General features: G+C 41.4%; 1 protein-coding gene across 5 annotated transcripts in view; it reads left to right on the forward strand.

Annotated features, from left to right (window-relative positions):
* The window catches only part of LATS2 (large tumor suppressor kinase 2), a 50579-nt gene that overhangs the window by 22450 nt on the left and 10755 nt on the right, over window positions 1-17374 (forward strand). For 4 of the 5 annotated variants that reach the window (XM_075490925.1, XM_075490926.1, XM_075490927.1 and 1 more), the window contains one exon: window positions 15108-15240. In XM_075490925.1, the coding sequence (XP_075347040.1) occupies window positions 15108-15240 (133 nt within the window). Of the gene's footprint in view, window positions 1-15088; window positions 15241-17374 lie in introns of all 5 variants that reach the window. The other variant, XM_075490928.1, reaches the window with a different exon arrangement.

Consider the following 17374-nt stretch of genomic DNA (forward strand, 5'->3'; position numbering starts at 1 on the left):
TTCCTCTCTCTCCTTTGCTTCAGTCTAATCAAGTTCAGACTTCTTTAGAGTTCAAAATACTGTATTTTCCTAAGAAATATAGTTGTTATGGAATAGGTCCAATATCTTCTAGAGTCAGTGTTACAGGGTTTTTGTTGGCTTGATAGTGAGATTTTTTTTTCTTCCTCCTGTGGTTTAAAATTACTTGTCTAACATGTTGATTTATAGCCTGTCATGTAAGACTGTTTCCCCTTGGCTGTATCTTTTTAAGATGATCAAATGTATTTCTGAAAAATGTCCTGTTGTTGCCTTGAAATATTAGGTGATAATTGCACAAGTAAGAGAGGGATTAGCTTGTTAAACCTAATATGACACCAACACACAAAATACTGCAATTAAAAACTTTCTTAAGGCAGAAGGGGGGGGGGGGGGGGGAGAAAAACCTTATGGTCTGGGATATCACAACCATATTCCATTCACCTGGGAAGTTTGTAGGTTGGTGTGAAGGAAGGAGAGGAGACTCCTGGGCTGGGGCTCCAGGAGAGCAGCTTTCGGTGGTGCTGCCAGAGCTGACCATCTTCCTGCTCGTTCCTTCCCCCAAGCTGTGCCAGCACACTATTTGTGGAGCTGAGCGGTGACTGATCAGGGAACTGATCCAGGTCAAAAATAAATTTTTGGGGATGGTGGGAGGTACACGAGCACAATTGGGGGGTATGGCAGGGGGCACAGAAAGGAGCAGAGAAGTTGAGAGTGGTGGCAGCTGCCTTGGCTGTCAACCACCATCAGAGGAAATGCCAAGAGAAAGCTCAGCCTGCACTTACATGCTCTCCTCCTTCCAGCTGTGCTCCAGAGACAGCCATCTGCTCAGTGCTGTCTCTTCTTACTCTTCCTCTCACCCAGGTCTTACTGCCCCAGTGAGCTGCTGTTGGAGTTAACCCTAGCTCACTTGGGTCAAAATGAGCTTAGTTAGCTTCAACAGCTAAATCATAGGTCTGTGCTAACTCAGTGGTCTCTGATGGTGAGCAGACCGCAGCATGGTCAGGCAAGAGGGAACCAGGTGATACCTCGGGCACAGGGAGCAGTGACAGGCAGCCAGGAACAAGGTGGGAGTAGGTTTCTGCTGACACACTTGCAGCTGGAAGATAATATGTGTATACTAAGTTATGAATGCTGAAAGCAGTGATATGGTCATTTTTCATGTTGCTGCGGCTGACTTCATTGATGGCTAATGGCAGGTTCATGGGGAGATATTAATGTTAAGGGGATGGCATTGAGGAGGATCTTCCAAAAGGATTTCTTTTCTTACAACAACCTAAAATATATATCACAGCCTTTGCACGTAAATGGAGCGGAGCGAGAAAGATGCTTCTTCAGTACTCTGTGTCTTGACTATTAAAGTGTGCCACTTGGCTGGTAGCCAACAGAAATAATGTCGAGGTGAACTGAGTAAAGATGCTGCTAAGGAAATACTAGACAAAAAGAGGACAATTTAAGAGAGATATTGTGGAAACCTAGAAATAAATGGTTTTATATTTTCAAAAGATACTTCTGAAAATAATTATGCAATAAAAGCAAAGCCAGATGACTGTATTCCTTTCAGTTGTTCTGTTCAATATTATCTAATATTTCCTACCCCTACTCTTCTATGTTTAACTGGACTTGGGTGTCTGCTTGTAAGGTTCTTCTAGGACATCGATCAAAGTGTGTGTTACCAACTGGCTTTTTATTTATTTATTTATTTATTTATTTATTTATTTATTTTTACACTTCTCTGTTCTCACTGAGCACAGAAGAGGAGCGGTCGTGTGAAGCATTACCATGGAGCAGAAGCAGTCTTTCATTTTCTTCCTGCTCTTGGTCAGTTTTGGGGACACCAGTGGGCATTTTTCCCTCCCCCTAGTAGCTCCTGAGCTGAGGAAGATGCAGCTGCTCTCTTGGGGGAATTGTTTGCCTCTCCATGGAATCTTGTCCCGGTCAGCTATGTGCTAAGAATGTGAATAATTTTGCTGCGGCTGCTTTACATGTAAAAAGCCTGACCTTAAGATATTTTATCCAGCTGGGTTTTTTTCTTTCTCTTTTTTCTTTTTTGCCTCTAGCACTGGTAGAGTTGAGAGTTTTATCTTGCAACTGCAGAAAGCTGCAGTAACTAGCAGTCGTATAAAGCGTTTAGTACAAAGGAGTATTTTTGTAGTCTTAAAAATCATTAAGTGGCAGTCAGTGGTGTTTAGCAATTCTTACTTTTGGACCTGTAGTTATACATGTGTATTTGATAGAGTTAATGAAACTAAGCACTGCATGGAGACTTCTGGAAAATGTCTAATGAGATCCCTAGTGCTGCAGAGTTTGAGTATATTGTATTACAAGCTTGAGCATATTGATTTTAAAATGTTAAAAGCTGAATGCCTTTTTTTATATTTTTGAAAGATAACTTTTAAAAAATATAGCATTACAATTAATAAAATTCAAAAATGCCAACAAATTTTTACAAAATAATATTGTATGTAAGAGTTCTACATCTTCCTACTCTTTGAACAATAAATATGCCAAGTTGTCTTGCCCAGCACACTTACATTCTGTGTGTGTGTGTATGTGTCTGTACTGAAAAATATTAGGAATCTCAAGATAAAACCCAGATGTTTCTTCAGTCACGTGAGACATGCTGCATTGGACTGCGAGGCTGAGAGAGAAGTAGCCTTCATTTGTCTCACAATGGAGCTATATTTCTTGGATTTATTTTTTTTTCTTTTTGACTGTGCATTACTGCTTGATGTCAGTTGGGGTCCCATTGTGGTATAAATCCTCAAAGGAGAGAACAGTTCAGTGGTAATGCATTCCAACCAGATATCCTGGAGGTTTTATAGTTCTGTTAAAGTACTCCCCAAAGAAAAACTGAGGGGACCAAAACTCTCCTAAACCTCTAAAGGCCATATCGGGAATATGCTTGAACCATGTCTGGAAAATTATGTTAGTATTTGACCTTGAATATGAATGGGTGACTTAATTTTACTGTCTTTACTTGAATTTTTTTGTGCCTTGGAGAAGAGGCTTTAAAACAACACTTGAAAGTTCTAGTGGCTTAAAACCAAAAAAAAAACCCCATATAAAGTTACAAGAAAAGGAGGAGAGAGGAGTATCACTCTTTAAATGTTAAAGTTTTATGAAATATAAGGAAACTTCTAATGCCTTAAGTAGGCAGCACTCAGTAAAAATGACAGAGGCACCATTAACCAGGGATAGATGCAAAATTCAATTTGTAGAGTTTGGGTATGGACAAATGCAATAAACAGTACTAAAGCACTGCAGATCTGCAGCACCGTGTGACTTTCTGGGGAACAGCTGCCTTTGGCAGCGCAAAAAGCTCTTCTAGTCTTTGACACAATTTTTTTCTGTGCTTTGGGGCTGCATTCCTGGACAACAAACCTCATAACTTGTCTTGCTGAATCTGAATACCCAGTTTACAAGTCCCTCTTACCCAGTTTGGCTAAGAAATCATTTGCAAGCTCTGTGAATATTTGTAAAAATCCTCTTTTATACATAACTCAATGTGTATGTATCTTCATAGTAGAAGGAAGAGCAATGGGAAGCACTCATCTGAGCGTCTGTGGCCACTGAAAATAAATGCTTTGATACACAAATAGCATTATTGTAAATGTAATGCCAGCCAACTGCATTTTTGGCTAACGCCTGAGCAATAAAATTAGCAAACACATCACTTGCTGCTAATGAAGAGGAATAAGCTCATCATGAAACAGTCACTGAACTGCTATTCTATACAGTTTGATTTACTTGCCCTGATCGAGTAAGAAACTGCTGTCTCAAAAAAAAAAAAGGGGGGGGGGGGAGATGTGGGTGCTAGTAGGAAGGAGTTATGCTATCATTCTGACAGCTCAGTATGTGAAAAGCGGGTTTGGAGGAGAGCAGGGATGGCCTGCTGCTCTTGCAGCAAATGTGCCCTGCTTACTAATAAGTGTAAAATACTAAGACTGCAAAACAACCCACCTGAAAGAAAGAACGTGAAAGAACACGATTCCAAGAGATTACTTAAAAGAGTTTATATAGTGCTTTTTAAATGGCAGCTGGCCTTTGCACAGCAAGGTGCTGCTTTTGCTGGAAGTGCCATCTTAATATATTTAGTCATTTAAGATGCATTACGTCAGGAGTAGGTTGTTTTTTGGTTTTGTTTTTTAAGATTGCACGCCTTGAGTGTAGGGACACTCACTTGGACCCCCAGAGAACAGAGTAGTGTTTAAATATTAAAACAGTGCCATTTTTTATTCATGGCTGGATTTCATGCATGAGGATCCCGGTACACAACTGGAAATGAAGCTATACTGGAGTGCCTTTCTGAAAACAACAGTGCTGTTCTGCAGTGTGGTGCACCTTTCCTTCAAGGTTGAGTCCAGTTCTACCTCAACTTTGAAGATGCCTTCTGTGCAAGGAACTTTGCAGTGTTCTATGTGTGTTGACACTGTGTGAGATTTTAGTGGAATCAATAAATTCCTGAAGCCAACTTGCTAAGATTTTTTTCCCCAGGAACTTGTATTGGTTCTTTGCTGGGTGCTGCAGTGTTTATTAATATTCTCAAATTGGCCTTTAATACTTATATTGGTATTAATGTCAGCACTGTTGGCCAAATTTGCATGTTTCATTAGGCTGAGTCAGACAAGGGCAGAAACGGAGTAAGGAGGAATTAGTCTGGCTGAAGTCTGCCTGTTCTCTTGGGTGGGAAAACTTTCTGATTGCATTGGTGAAATGCACAGCACCTGTCCTGCTCTCCTGATGGTTTCAGTAAACCTTATGAAGGAGTGATAGGAAAATGCTTCCTGTTCTTCTTGTCTTTTCAAGCTGAATTCTGTCTTTAAATTGAGTTTCTGGATCCATTATTGCTTTCTGGATGTAAATCATACTAATCCAGAAGAAGGTTTCAAACCAAATAGTGACTAAGTATTTGAAGATTCTTGCCCTGTGTGTATCTTCCTCTTAGTTATAAAGGCTGTAACACCTGATACTGTCTGCTACTAGCTTTTGGCAAACCCTGCTACTTAGTGCTGTTGCTGAAAGGATTCTCTGCTCTTTGCATCAACTCAACTGTGTTACTGTTAGGGTAAAGAAAGTAGAAGACAGGGAGATGGGAGGTATTGCATTCAAGACTTCAGCAACTTGAATCAAAACACAGAGGTTTGGTAATAAGCTCTCCACTGGCTTGGACTTCTCTGCCCTGTACAAAGGATTGATTTGGAGTACCCAATGGACAACTCATGTTCTTTGAGTCACAGTTGTAAGCCTCGGAGCTGGCCCGGTGTTGGCTTGCTATGAAAAGTGGATGGCATGTTTGGTAACACCTCTAGTTATTAAAAAATCTGAACAGGAACCTGGAAGGGATTCTCAGTGAACATTACAGGAAGATGATGATACTTCTTGGTTTGGGACAACTCATTTACTTATATTTGAATTTGTTTTCTAATTGACCTCTATTTCCTTTTCTTCAGAGTTCAAAAGCTATTGTAGGATGGTATGTTACCTTTGTAATATTAAAAGTATTGATGAATAGTGCTGTGGCTTGGCTTGGCTTGACTTGTGGGAACAGGAGGAACTCTTAAGCTGCACTGGTTAATGCAAGGCATATGGCTGAGGCACTGTGTGACAGAGTACGGGTCACCACAGTGGCTGCCAGTCAGGAGGGACAGGAGTGAGCTGGAGCCGAGGTTGAACCTGCTACGGACTGTGTTCAGAGGGTGGGAAGTTCTCTGTTCCTGTCACCAAAGTGAGGGGATTTCCGGGAAGTAAAATAGCACCTTTGGAAAGGAGTGATGTACACACTTGCATGTGTGTGCATGTGCATTCACACATGCATGAAGTAAGCAAAGCTATTCTGTGCTGCTCTGTAACATAAACCTGCCAATGCAGTGATTTATAAATGCTGTTTATATAACATGATTTGGCCTCAGTATAAGATTTCTGAATTAGCACATAATAGTGCTCCTGGTTTGAGTTCCCTCTGCTGCAGTGCTGAGGAAAAATTAGGAGAGATTTGTACAACTTTCTGTCTGTTGATGCACCCGCCATGGGTCATTTGGTTAGACTGAACTCTAAATAGTTTAAATAGCTCTTCAATGAGCAGACTTAGAGAGTAATGAGGAATAGTTATGGCTATATATACAATTGTTTGTTCTGTTTTAAATTAGAAATCCTTTTGTAGAACAGGATTCTTCCCTTGTGTTTGTGTAGAGCTCAGTGCAGTGCAGGAGGCTTCAGGTGCCATCACAGTAGAAAGGATTTTGTGCAGCTAGGAGATGCCTCGAGCAGTGAAGATGTACAAATACACACTTTCCTCTCTCCTTTATTTTACCATAAATGCAAACCTGGCCTGTGAATTGTGGTAGGTGGATAGTCCTGTAGTACTACATGTGTTCAAAACTGAATGCTCTGTGTGCTCATTTCTTACACAGCTCTGTTCTGATGCGAGATCTGAAGCAAAGTGTGTGTTTTCCAGATTGGGGACTTTCTGTACTCAGGGAGATATTACTGCTGCCTATTACTGTTGGCCAAGTTTGACTGCTAAATCAGGAGCCTGTGCTCCTTCAAAAGTTGGGGGAAAGAGTGGGTGCCTTCAGAAGGGGGTGCTAGAGCCTCTGAGGTAGGCAGCAAGTCACCACATATCTTGGGTGCTAACAGTGTCACACTCTCCACCAAATATCTAGGGAAACTAGGCTTCTACCACCAGCTCTTCAGCCACAGATCTGCTTTTTCCAAGGCCAGGGGTGACAGGGAGAACAGGCTTTTTGTCATTGCTCCTCAGGTCTATCCATTAAGCTGCCTCTGTGATGGGGCTCTCTGCCCCCCTTCTTCTTATGCCTGTGTCCTGGTTGGGACAGAGCAGCTCAGGGTCTGTTCTTGCTTCCCAGCTGGCTTGGAAGAAAGGAGAAAAAAAAGTGGTATTCATGATGGCTTTTGATTATTCTCACTCCCTTTCCGTTATTGTTGTTAATGCCACTCTTTCCTTGCCTGTTTGTAATTGTTCTTTCATTGACACTTGAGTTTCATGCAAAGTGCATGTTTGTGGCCTGGGGCAGGACCTCTTCCAGCTTCCTGCAGGCCTTCCCTTTCCAAAGCCTTTCCAGAGTGCCTGACGTGTTTCCAGAAATGCTATAGTAAATGTGTGTGTGTGTATGTATAATGAAATTACTTGTCTTGTCTGACTGGTGACACAAATAAGAGTCTTATTTCTTCATGAAAGAAGGTGTTGTGTCTTTTTTAATACCTTGTTTTCAAAGGGATCACAGGCTTACTTGAAATTACATTAATGTCAACAAAATCACATACACAGACATGCACACATTATATAATATCTACATGCATGTCTGTATGTATACACACATACTCTCTGGAACATCAACAGGAGTTGTCTGATCAAATGTTCTGATTGGATTTGCAAATTGACATTGCAGTGTATATGCATTTTTTCTTTAAACAGTTTGCATCTCTTGAATAGTTCAGCAGAGCTTCTTGAAGTGTTTACATATGCACTCTTTGTCTGGAGATGCCTTGTTATAAATACTCCCTTCATTTTACAAGCATTTGATTGGAAATATGTTGAGCAGCCATGCTTGGTTTATTTCCAAATGTCTTAACTTTGGGACCTTGGATTGGCTTATAGCCTGAAGTTCGTATGTCTCCTTTTCATGCAAAGAGCCATATTTGAACAACTTGTGGAACACAGGACTGTAGTGTAAAATGGCAGGTGTCCTCCGTGAAACACCTGTGGCCAAACACAGTGTGTCTTACAAGGAGCTGCAGTGGGGGAATGTACTATATGAGTTCAGCTAAAAGAACAAAAAAAAGCAAAGTTATATGCTGCTACTTGCATAGCGTTGAAAAAGTATTTTGGTGTAACTAGTGCCTTTTGAGACACCTGCTAAGGAGCTATGTCATATTTTCAGTTACTGTTCTCAGCTCTTGGTTTTTTCTCCCTTGCCCTTTCCAAGTTGGTAAAGATGTTATGGTGGTTGTTCTTTATAAGTACCCTGCTGCTAAGTCTATAGTGTATTTTTTTTTTCTCTTGGAGGAACTTAAATAGCTTTGATTAGTCATGAGCTTACAGAAAAGCAGCTGGGAAAAAAACAGTAGAGAAGTGTCATGATGGCCCTTTTATTTTGATTTTTTTGTGATACTTGTGAAAGAACTTTGTATTAGCTGTAGGGCTAGTAAAATACAAAAACTAACGCAATAAATTTCAAATGTTGGTTTAATTTGTCTGGTTCATTTGTTTGCTTTTTAATCTTCCAGAGCTGTTTTAAATCTGAAAAGATACCGGAAATATTTTGAACAGCTACAATCTTGATCATCAAAAGATGCTTCTCAATCTCTAGTTACTTTTGTTTTATTTTGCCTCATTTCTTCCATAGCTACAGGTACTGTGCCATGTCCTGTGGCTTAGAGGATTAAGGTAATCTTATTTCAGCATTGGTTGCTGGTGGTAGCGATATGAGGGTTTCTATCCTGGGACCTGGGAGAATTGACACTTTAGCCCTCCAACATCTTTTTGCCTACTACTCCAAATTGATTATTTTGTGCTGGACTTAATTTATTTAAATAAGTTGTCGTACTTCCATAAACACAACAATAGCAGGACCCCATTGTATTGGATGCTGTGCAAACATAGAATAGTAAAGATGCCTACCCTCTGTAGGTGACTGTCTAAATCAAGACTAAAAGAGTTGGAAGGCAAGCAGAATGAGCAGTGGCATAGCAGTGAATGTCATGTTAGTTTTATTTTTATTTGTTTTTCTTCTGATAGGACATTTACCAGAGCATTGTATAATTTCCAAAATCCTCCCTCTATCTTTTGGGCATTCTCCCTTTGTTTGTTCTTCAGATATCCCTTGGAAATGTTACATAAAAATCTTCTGGTTAAAGTTGTTCCTTACCTGTTATTCCCCATTCCTAATTTACAGTTCAGTTATTTTTTTCATATGTTGATGTGATTTAACTTAGTGAGTCTTGTATTTCATCACCTATCCATATTCTTTTTCTGTCTGCCCCAACTTTATGTACTACAGGGTGTCCCTTCTGCATAGTTTTTCCATTAATGAGTCTGGTATTTAAGAAAAAGGAAAGGAAGCACTGACAATGTGAAGTGGGAAGGCACAGTCAGTGTGAAGCAGGGCTGGAGCATCCGACCAAAATAATGGATGACTGTAAGGGCTGGAGTGCTACCAGAACTGAAAATAAATTCAGGAGCACAAAGGGTAGAAATGCTGCAAGCAAGGACTAAAAGCCACTGTTAAAGCCCTAAACTCAAACTTCCTCTGCTGAAATCAACAAAGAAAAGGAATGACTTTACCACAAGGATAGCTTTTCCACCACTGTTTGCATGTCATCAAGAATGGTGTGTGCAGCTCTTATCAAAACCATGTCCCAGTCTGATCTTTCTTGATACAGGCATGGGCTACTACAGCGGTAAAGAGATTTAAGAACCTGTTTTACAAGAGAAAACTAAAAGATGTGGTTTGTTTAGCCTAGGAGGCCAAGCTGCAAGCATCCCTTAGGATGAAGAGGGCTCACTCTCTGTAGATAACAGCAGAGCTGCTGAAGTTAAAAGACAATCAAAACTAAAGGCAGAGGGAATAAACTGACGCTGCGTAAATTAGGGTGAAAGTAAGAGGAAGGTTTATCACTGCCAAAGCAGTATAGCTCTGGAGGAGCTTTGTAACAGAAGCAGTGGGGGCAGAAAACACATAACTAGCCTTGGGGTAGATCTCCGTTAGTTTCTGAATGGGTTATGTGGTTTATGAATGGACTAAGTGATCCTGTGGCAAACAAGCGGGCACTCAGTAGGTCTCTGCCAGTGCTGATTTCCTCCTGCTTTTTTGATACACTAAAACGGAAGAGCACTAATGATTCTCAGGATAGCTTCTTAATTATGTGGCTAGAATATTTTAATCAGGGTTATAGATAGGCATGGGAATTTGTGGGCAAAATTTAGCCCCTGGTGTTACCAACCTGAAAACAGGCAAAACAAAAGTAGAGTACAAAATTGGATGAAGTGTCCAACTAGAGAATAACTACAGATAGAGAATATTACAAAATAAGGTTCTCTGTTCCGTGAGGCTGCAGCAATCCTGACAGATCATATTCTACATGTTGTTTCCTGAATTTCTTAGGTTTTGCATGTTTAAAATCATGAATGAAAATTCCCACAATGGTGGGTTATTGCAGAAGGGTTGGTAATCAATTCTGGATCATCTGTTCTGGCATGAGCCTTAGTTTTTTCCCTTCCGCAGGGAACCTGTATCTGTTTCCTGCATCTGTCGCCCATCCTTCTTTGTGAATGGAAAGCAAGTAATTAATTTTTGTTGTTGTTAGCAATTAATTACCCTTGCCAAATCTTGGAGGACCTATTGTCTCCTTCAGACACAATGTTCTTGGGAAAAAGTCTTACTTATTGTAACCTTGTGCAATCTTCATTTGGATGATAAATACATCTTGGCAACGAGGAGCTTTCTGAATGAAAAATGTTGCTGGACAACCCTGTAGTACAGCAAGAACGCAAGCCTCTGCCAATGCTGGTGGAGTACAGCCAGGCGGGAGGGTAAAATGGGGAAAGCCTTTCACATTGCCTACAGAGCACAGAGATGAAGTCTGTATATGCACACATCCAAATATCTGTTTACCATCAAACAAGGATTTTCCCTGTTGAGCATCTGAGCTCAAAGGTGGCCTTCCTTCTAGCAAAATCTTGAAATCTCTTGGAAAGCTGCCTTCTACCAGTGTGAGACTGGGGAAATAACGGAGAGCATGTTGACCGTGCAGCTGTCTGGTTTGGGTAGCCCACTGTAGGAATTAGCTGGGAAATGCCCCCCCTCCCCATTTTTCTCTATGAACCCACAAGTTTGGGATCCTGCAGAGTTGCCTCAATCTGCTTCGTGGTTCGTGGCCTGACTTCAGTTTTCCATTAGAAAACTGTCCAGAACCACAGCTGACCACTGAAACCTCATTTTAATATTGCAGCTGTAACATTAATTACAAAATTATTAGCATTACATTTTCCGTTGCAGCTTTTCACCTTTACTTTCTCTGGTTTATTTTTTCACCAGTAGCTAGTGATGTCTGGAAGCAAAAAGGTGCATAAACGCCCTTCATGGAGAGATGTTTGAATCCTCCGAAGGGAATACACAGAATGCAAAGAATGAGTTGGGGCCGGGACCGCTCTGTTCCCTTGTGGTTTATGCGCGCGCTGTCAGTGGCTTGTGTTTCTCCTTGCAGCCTGACAGCTGGCTGTGGGGTTAGCAGAACACAGCCAGCAGCCAGGTTTCTCAAACCATACTGTGGCTGACAGCATTTGGCCTGGTGAAAAGGAAACAATCTGAAGCAGAGGCCTGATGCAGCGTACCTGGCACTTAATGGAAATCTTTGTTGACCTCAGTGGGAGCTGGATTTGATCCTGTGCCTACTTGAATGTTTTGGCATTGGATACGGCTCTGAGCAGATTTTTTTTTTTCATGTCTCATTTCTGGTCTTTTTTTCCTTCTCTTTCTAAAACGTACTTACCTTAGAGTGGCGTAAAATCAAGACAGCTCTGTCTGTGTCAATGTAGCTGTGCACTTTTATCCTTGCCCAGTGTCTGTCCTCTTGTTTCCTCAGCCCTTCTACTGTCTGCAGTATCAGTTTGCAAGATTTTGGCACTGATTTCTCTCCTTCTTCTTGAGCCATTCTGCTGCTTCTCACAAACACCCTCCATCTCATTTAAGCCTCTGCTCTCCCAACAGGTGTAACTACTGACACTGCTTAATCCATCTTCTGCCCTTCTTCCCATCCTTCAAAACAGTCCTTATATCGATTTCCAGCAAATGCAGCCCAGGCTCTGACCCCTGCCACCAGCAGGGAGCCAGCTTCCCCTTCAGCAGGCTCCTGGAGGCCAGCCCTTTGCTGCCTTGTCCCAGTCACGCTCCCTTGCTCAGCAGAGCTCATCGCTGCGTTGCATATAGGAAGGCGAGGGCCACCGTGCCCCATTAGCCAGTGGCTGCCTCGGGCACAGAGCACACCCTGCATGAGCCTCAGCCATGCATCAGCTTGTTCCCCCATCCCTAATGAAAAGGTGCTGGAATGAGCGGAGCCCTCTTCATGTTGCTGCCAGAGAGGAGAGAGCTGTGGGCATGGAGGATGGCGATGGGAAAACGATGCAGAGGAGACCAAAGGCCAGCTGTAACAGTGCTGGAGCTTCTTGTTGCCCTCTACTCTCCTGGAGTATCATATGCCCCCAAAGGGATTTGTCTCTTGGGTGGAGAATTATGATTATATGCGATCTGCCTCTGAGAATAAACTCTTTCCTTTTGCATGTGGAATGCTTATTTTTTGTTGGTCACTCTCCATTTGCTTGGAGGCTTTTGTGAACCAGCATCAGAAGCTGGGGCTATTTGTGTCTCATGATAGCTACGGGGAAAAGGGCCAAAGCTATGGGATGATGTACAGGGGAATCACAGGTGTTCTTTTGAACCACAAAAAAAATTACTTCATTTTTTCCAGCAGTACTGTAAATGCTAAGCAAACAGGGTATGTAATGAGGAAACCCTTTGGTGGGAGCTGACCTAATGAAAGATAAGAGGCGGTGAGCTGGAGCACAGGGCGGCTGCTACACTGGGGCCTTGCAGGGGTGAGATTGCCAGCAACACATCTGCCAGTCCCAAGCTCTTGCTGGCCCTCTTAGGCTGTCATACAGTCCACAGTGAAATGTATTGGGCTTTTCCCCTCCCATTATTCCCACTGAAGTTTAAATATGAATCCCCTAACACATCTGCTGAAGGTAGAACATGCAGCTTCAAATAGACCAGTGTCATTTTTACTCTGCTTTTCTGATATAAGCAATGGCAAAAGAGGAGGAAGTAGTGCCACAGTATGGGGGGGGGAGGGGGGGGGAATGACGATATGACTATGCTGGTGATAAAAAACTAACCTATTTTAGCCCCTTTGAATTGTATACAGCCAACACAGCTAAGAGAGGGAGAAGTGGATTATATGGACTGTTGTATTAATCATTAAGATAATTGCTTACCAAGCATTTATTCTCTTGGTATTCCATTACAGACAAAATAAAAAAAAAAAACCAACATCCAAGCCAGCCCAAAGATCTTTCAGTCTTGCATATTGAGCACATTTGATTTAGGAAACTTTAAGACTTGTGATCTAAGGCTAGATCCAGCTGGTGTAAATGGGCAGAGTGTGTTAGCAGCCCTGTGGAACTGGGCTGTAAAGCCCAGAGTCCCTGGATGATGAGAATGCTGAGCACTAGGATGCGAATTTGCTAATACTTTAGAAATGTATCCAGAAGAAGAAAAAAGAAAGAAAGGGAGGAAAAAAACATTGTGGGAAATTCTTTCCTTCATACATAATAGTTTTCTGTTGATTTAAAATTGCCCTTAGTAATGTGTTGATGCCAGTGAAATATTTCAGCTATAGGAAATGTGAAACCAACTACTGCCTTTCTATGAATTATGAGTCATAAATTGTATGAAAAATATTCAGACTTGCTATAGCTATTCCCCAAGCAGAACCTCTGAGTAATGGAGAAAATGCTGCCATTTTGGGGGGAGTAGGAGGGGACTGAGCTAAGAGAAGCAAAATGCCAAGTGCCAGCGTGTGGCTCTGTGCTAAGTGTGAATTAGTGTCATCTGAGATGATCCTCCCTTGCTAAGTAAACAATTAGTGAGTATGTTACAGGTACTTGCAGTTCAGTCGAGCAAAGTTGCTCTTTGCTCCAGATAATACAGGAAAGGGGCATACATGTTGAGGCTACCTGACTACTAGCCAGTGCACAGAACTGCCCTGTGGGAGAGTGGTGCGCTTGTGCCAACCCAGGCATTGCATCTGCAGTCGGTAAGCTAAGCCAAGAAGGCACAAACTTGATCTGATTCAGTGCTCAGTGGGCAGGTTGTGATGACAGAATTCCTCTAAAAATGGCACTACAGTGGCAAGATAATAGGACACTGACACTTGCAGGCAAGTCCTTCATGGTGACATTCATTTCATCCAACTTCAGCCATCTAAGAGCTAGGAGTCCAGTTCAAGTTAGTCCTCTAATATTCTGTCACCAAAGGTCAGCTTACCTCCTGTTATATCTGTTTTATGAATTGCCTTTTGGAGGTGATTATAGAAAAGTTCTCAGCAACTACTTTCAACTAAGTATTAACTTCTTGATGGCTGAAGTTCAGTGATGCAAATTCAACATTAAAGCTCTGGATTTCAGTCTCCATCATTTCAGAAAAGACCACCCAGCCTTGCAAAGATTTGTGAATTTTGCTTTGCAGCCAGAGGCTAGAGTAATTGTTGAAAGGCATTCTATATACCTGAGCTATAAGTAAATGTATAAACAAACTCTGGAAGACTGTGACTTGCTGGCTGTAGAGCAGGGGACACTGACCATGGTTGTGTTGGAGTAGTTTTAACTACAGTCTTCATATTTACCCCAGTTTTAGTTTTCAGGTTGTGTGTCTGGCATCCATATTAACTGCTCAGTGATGGATGTGTGCCCAATAAAATACTCCTAAAAGGACTAATAATGTGAAATGCAGTTTGGTGTGCTAGTCATTTTCCAAACAGATAGTGAATGATGTCCCAGCTGTAGTGAAAACAGCAATCTTTCTTTCCCATTGATTCTAGTGGGGCCAAGATTTGCTTAGCAGAAATCAGTCCCTGCCTAATTAGCTTCTTGTGGCATCTGTGAAACCTTAAAGCTTTTACTGTGTTCAGGTGTGACTAAGAGACATGCTCTCAAACACCAAAAGCTAAATATTTCATTCTATTTCATCCTATGTCAAACTATGCTGCCTTTTCCGGGTTTGACTCAAAGTTTATTTTAAGGAATCTTAAAGTACACATTTCAATTTGATGCTTCTTTAATTGCCAGAGTTTGGGTAGGTTGTGGGTTTTTTTATTTTCTTCTTTTAATTTTTGAGTTGTATAAGGCATGCAAGTGTTTTCAAAATATGAGTCCATTTGGCTTCAGGCAGCTGTGATCTGGTGTGAATTATGAAATGCTTCTATAAATGTAAGAACGCTTACTGCTTTCTAGCCTGCAGTACAGTGCTTGGGTTTTGTCTCAATGTGATTCAAGTCTTATTTGCTTCATACAGGAGATGGCTGTCCGAGCACTGAAGCAGACGGGTAGCAGAAGTATTGAAGCTGCTCTGGAGTATATCAGTAAGATGAGCTACTTGGATCCTAGAAATGAACAGATAGTACGTGTAATTAAGCAGACCTCACCAGGTAAGCATGAACTTTTTAAAAAATTGTGTTCTTCTTTCTTGCAATAAGCTATTTTTTAAAGTAGAGTCATTGCTGGTGAGAAGTAGTGGATTGGCAGTATTCAGTAGTACTCCTGTAGGAGACAGTGATGTGAACATGGCACTGCAAGGTGAGCTGGACTGGAAGCTGAACACAACTCACCTGCTTTGCAAGAGCACATTATAGTCCACCTTCTTAAACACAAAGCTATTTATCCTTCAGTGCAAATCACTGCAATCATCTCAAGTTTACCGCAAAGTAAAAGCTTGCACCTAAGTAATTGCTATGGAGTTGTGAGATAGCTCACTTCCCAGGAATTCATTCACGTTAACATCCTTGTAAGTACACTGAAGAAATAGCTTGGGCCAAGATAACAGCAGCTTTTCCACTCATCCCTGCTAGTCTGCTTCAGGTGTTTCATGTAAATTAGCAAATGGGAGTATATGGGCCCTGCATATGCCTCATTAGCAAACATCATATTACAACTGACAAAAGACCTTGCAAGAGTTGTTGCTATTCAGGTATTAGGATTTACAGCACTGCAGAATGCTTTTGATCTGTGATCAGGATACACTCTGGTTTGGATAGAGTTTGTTACTTTTATCTTCTTTTGGTTTCAAAAATTGGCCAAGCAGACAAATAACCATCCTCTGACTGGCTGAACCTGTGTGATCACACAGTGTTACATGCTGCAGAGGGGTTAGTGGACAAAGGGTTGAGTGGATTGGAGAGCTGTTGTCAGGGGCCTGTTTCATTGAACAAGGAACTTCTCTTGTGTCAGTGGCAACAGTGAGACTTAAAAGGTCTTGTCTGTGTTGGACTAGTTGAAGCTAACATCCATTCAATCAATCTGGTTACAGTAGTACAGACCTCTAAGTGTGGTCATGAGTTTACTGCATGCAAGTGATTTCCACATGACAAATTTCTCTTCTTGGCCACCTCAGCAGCACCTTCCTTCTTGCCTCTTGGTCAAATTGAAGACCTTTGTTGGGAAGGGTGTTAAATTTGGTGTAGTTGATAGAGAAGCATGTCCAGAGATGAGGAAAGCTGAGGAAGAGAAAGCCCATTCAGTTTACAAAGAGAAATCCCTGGACAGGAAAGAGGTCTTCAGTAAAGCCACTTCTTTCCTGGGGGACCCTGAGAGTAGCCACATATAAGGAAGACGGAAATGGGGAAGGACCTCATTTTCCAGGTGGTCACTCTCAGGAATGGAGCTTCAGATGTGGTGGGAAAGGGTGGTGGTTCTGTGTAAGGAGCAGCTCAGCTGCCCTTTCTACCAGTCTTGGACTTCGTGTTTTATTATTTGGAGAAATTCTGGAAAACACTAAAAAAACATTTCCGAGAGTGTTACCCTGCAGCGTGACCACCTGACAAAGTAGTACAGGCCAGTTTGCTATTTGGAGAGCTTTGTCCTCATACATGCACAAATGTGGCCTCAACTGGGCCTTAAGAGAATTTAAAATAACTTTGACAGAATTACTGAACTATATCTTGCTTTATATTACAAAGGCTTTATTCCTTAAAGTGAGAGAACACACCCAGTCCTAAAGAGCATACATTTCCTCTGAAAGAGCTGAAAAATCTTTCTAGGCTAACATTTTAATTACTCAGTTGTCTTTCATTTGCATTTGGTTTTGCTTTCTTAACATTCTAATGCACGCAGCTGTTTTGAATACTTAACCTTTCGAGCTGAAGATCCACCTTTGCTTTTAGGATACACAGAATGCAAAACTTAAATATCATGCAATTGATGTTTGCCTGCCTGAGGTGCCACAAAATCATATGGATTTGTTTGGTACGGTATTGTTTGTGCTAGGATAGCATAGGTCTTCTCTAGTTCATTAGGAAGCATGTAATGCTACTTGGGAACTTTTGCTTTGCAGTTTGAGAATTTAAATCTTCTGGTTTTTAATTCTGAATATTGATGTATGGAAGTAGATCTTCAAATTATTCATTTTTGTCCTGTTTTAACTTCAGTAGTAAAGCTAACAAGAGTTTCAGCATACTGGCAAGACTCAAAACTTACCAGATATTACTGTGCAACAGAGAGTTATGTATAAAAGCAGATGATCCCATGAGTATAGTTGATTAATCTTAAGAGTACACTCTGATCTAA

This window comes from Mycteria americana, chromosome 1, assembly GCF_035582795.1.
Source record: "Mycteria americana isolate JAX WOST 10 ecotype Jacksonville Zoo and Gardens chromosome 1, USCA_MyAme_1.0, whole genome shotgun sequence".
NCBI classification, from domain to species: domain Eukaryota; kingdom Metazoa; phylum Chordata; class Aves; order Ciconiiformes; family Ciconiidae; genus Mycteria; species Mycteria americana.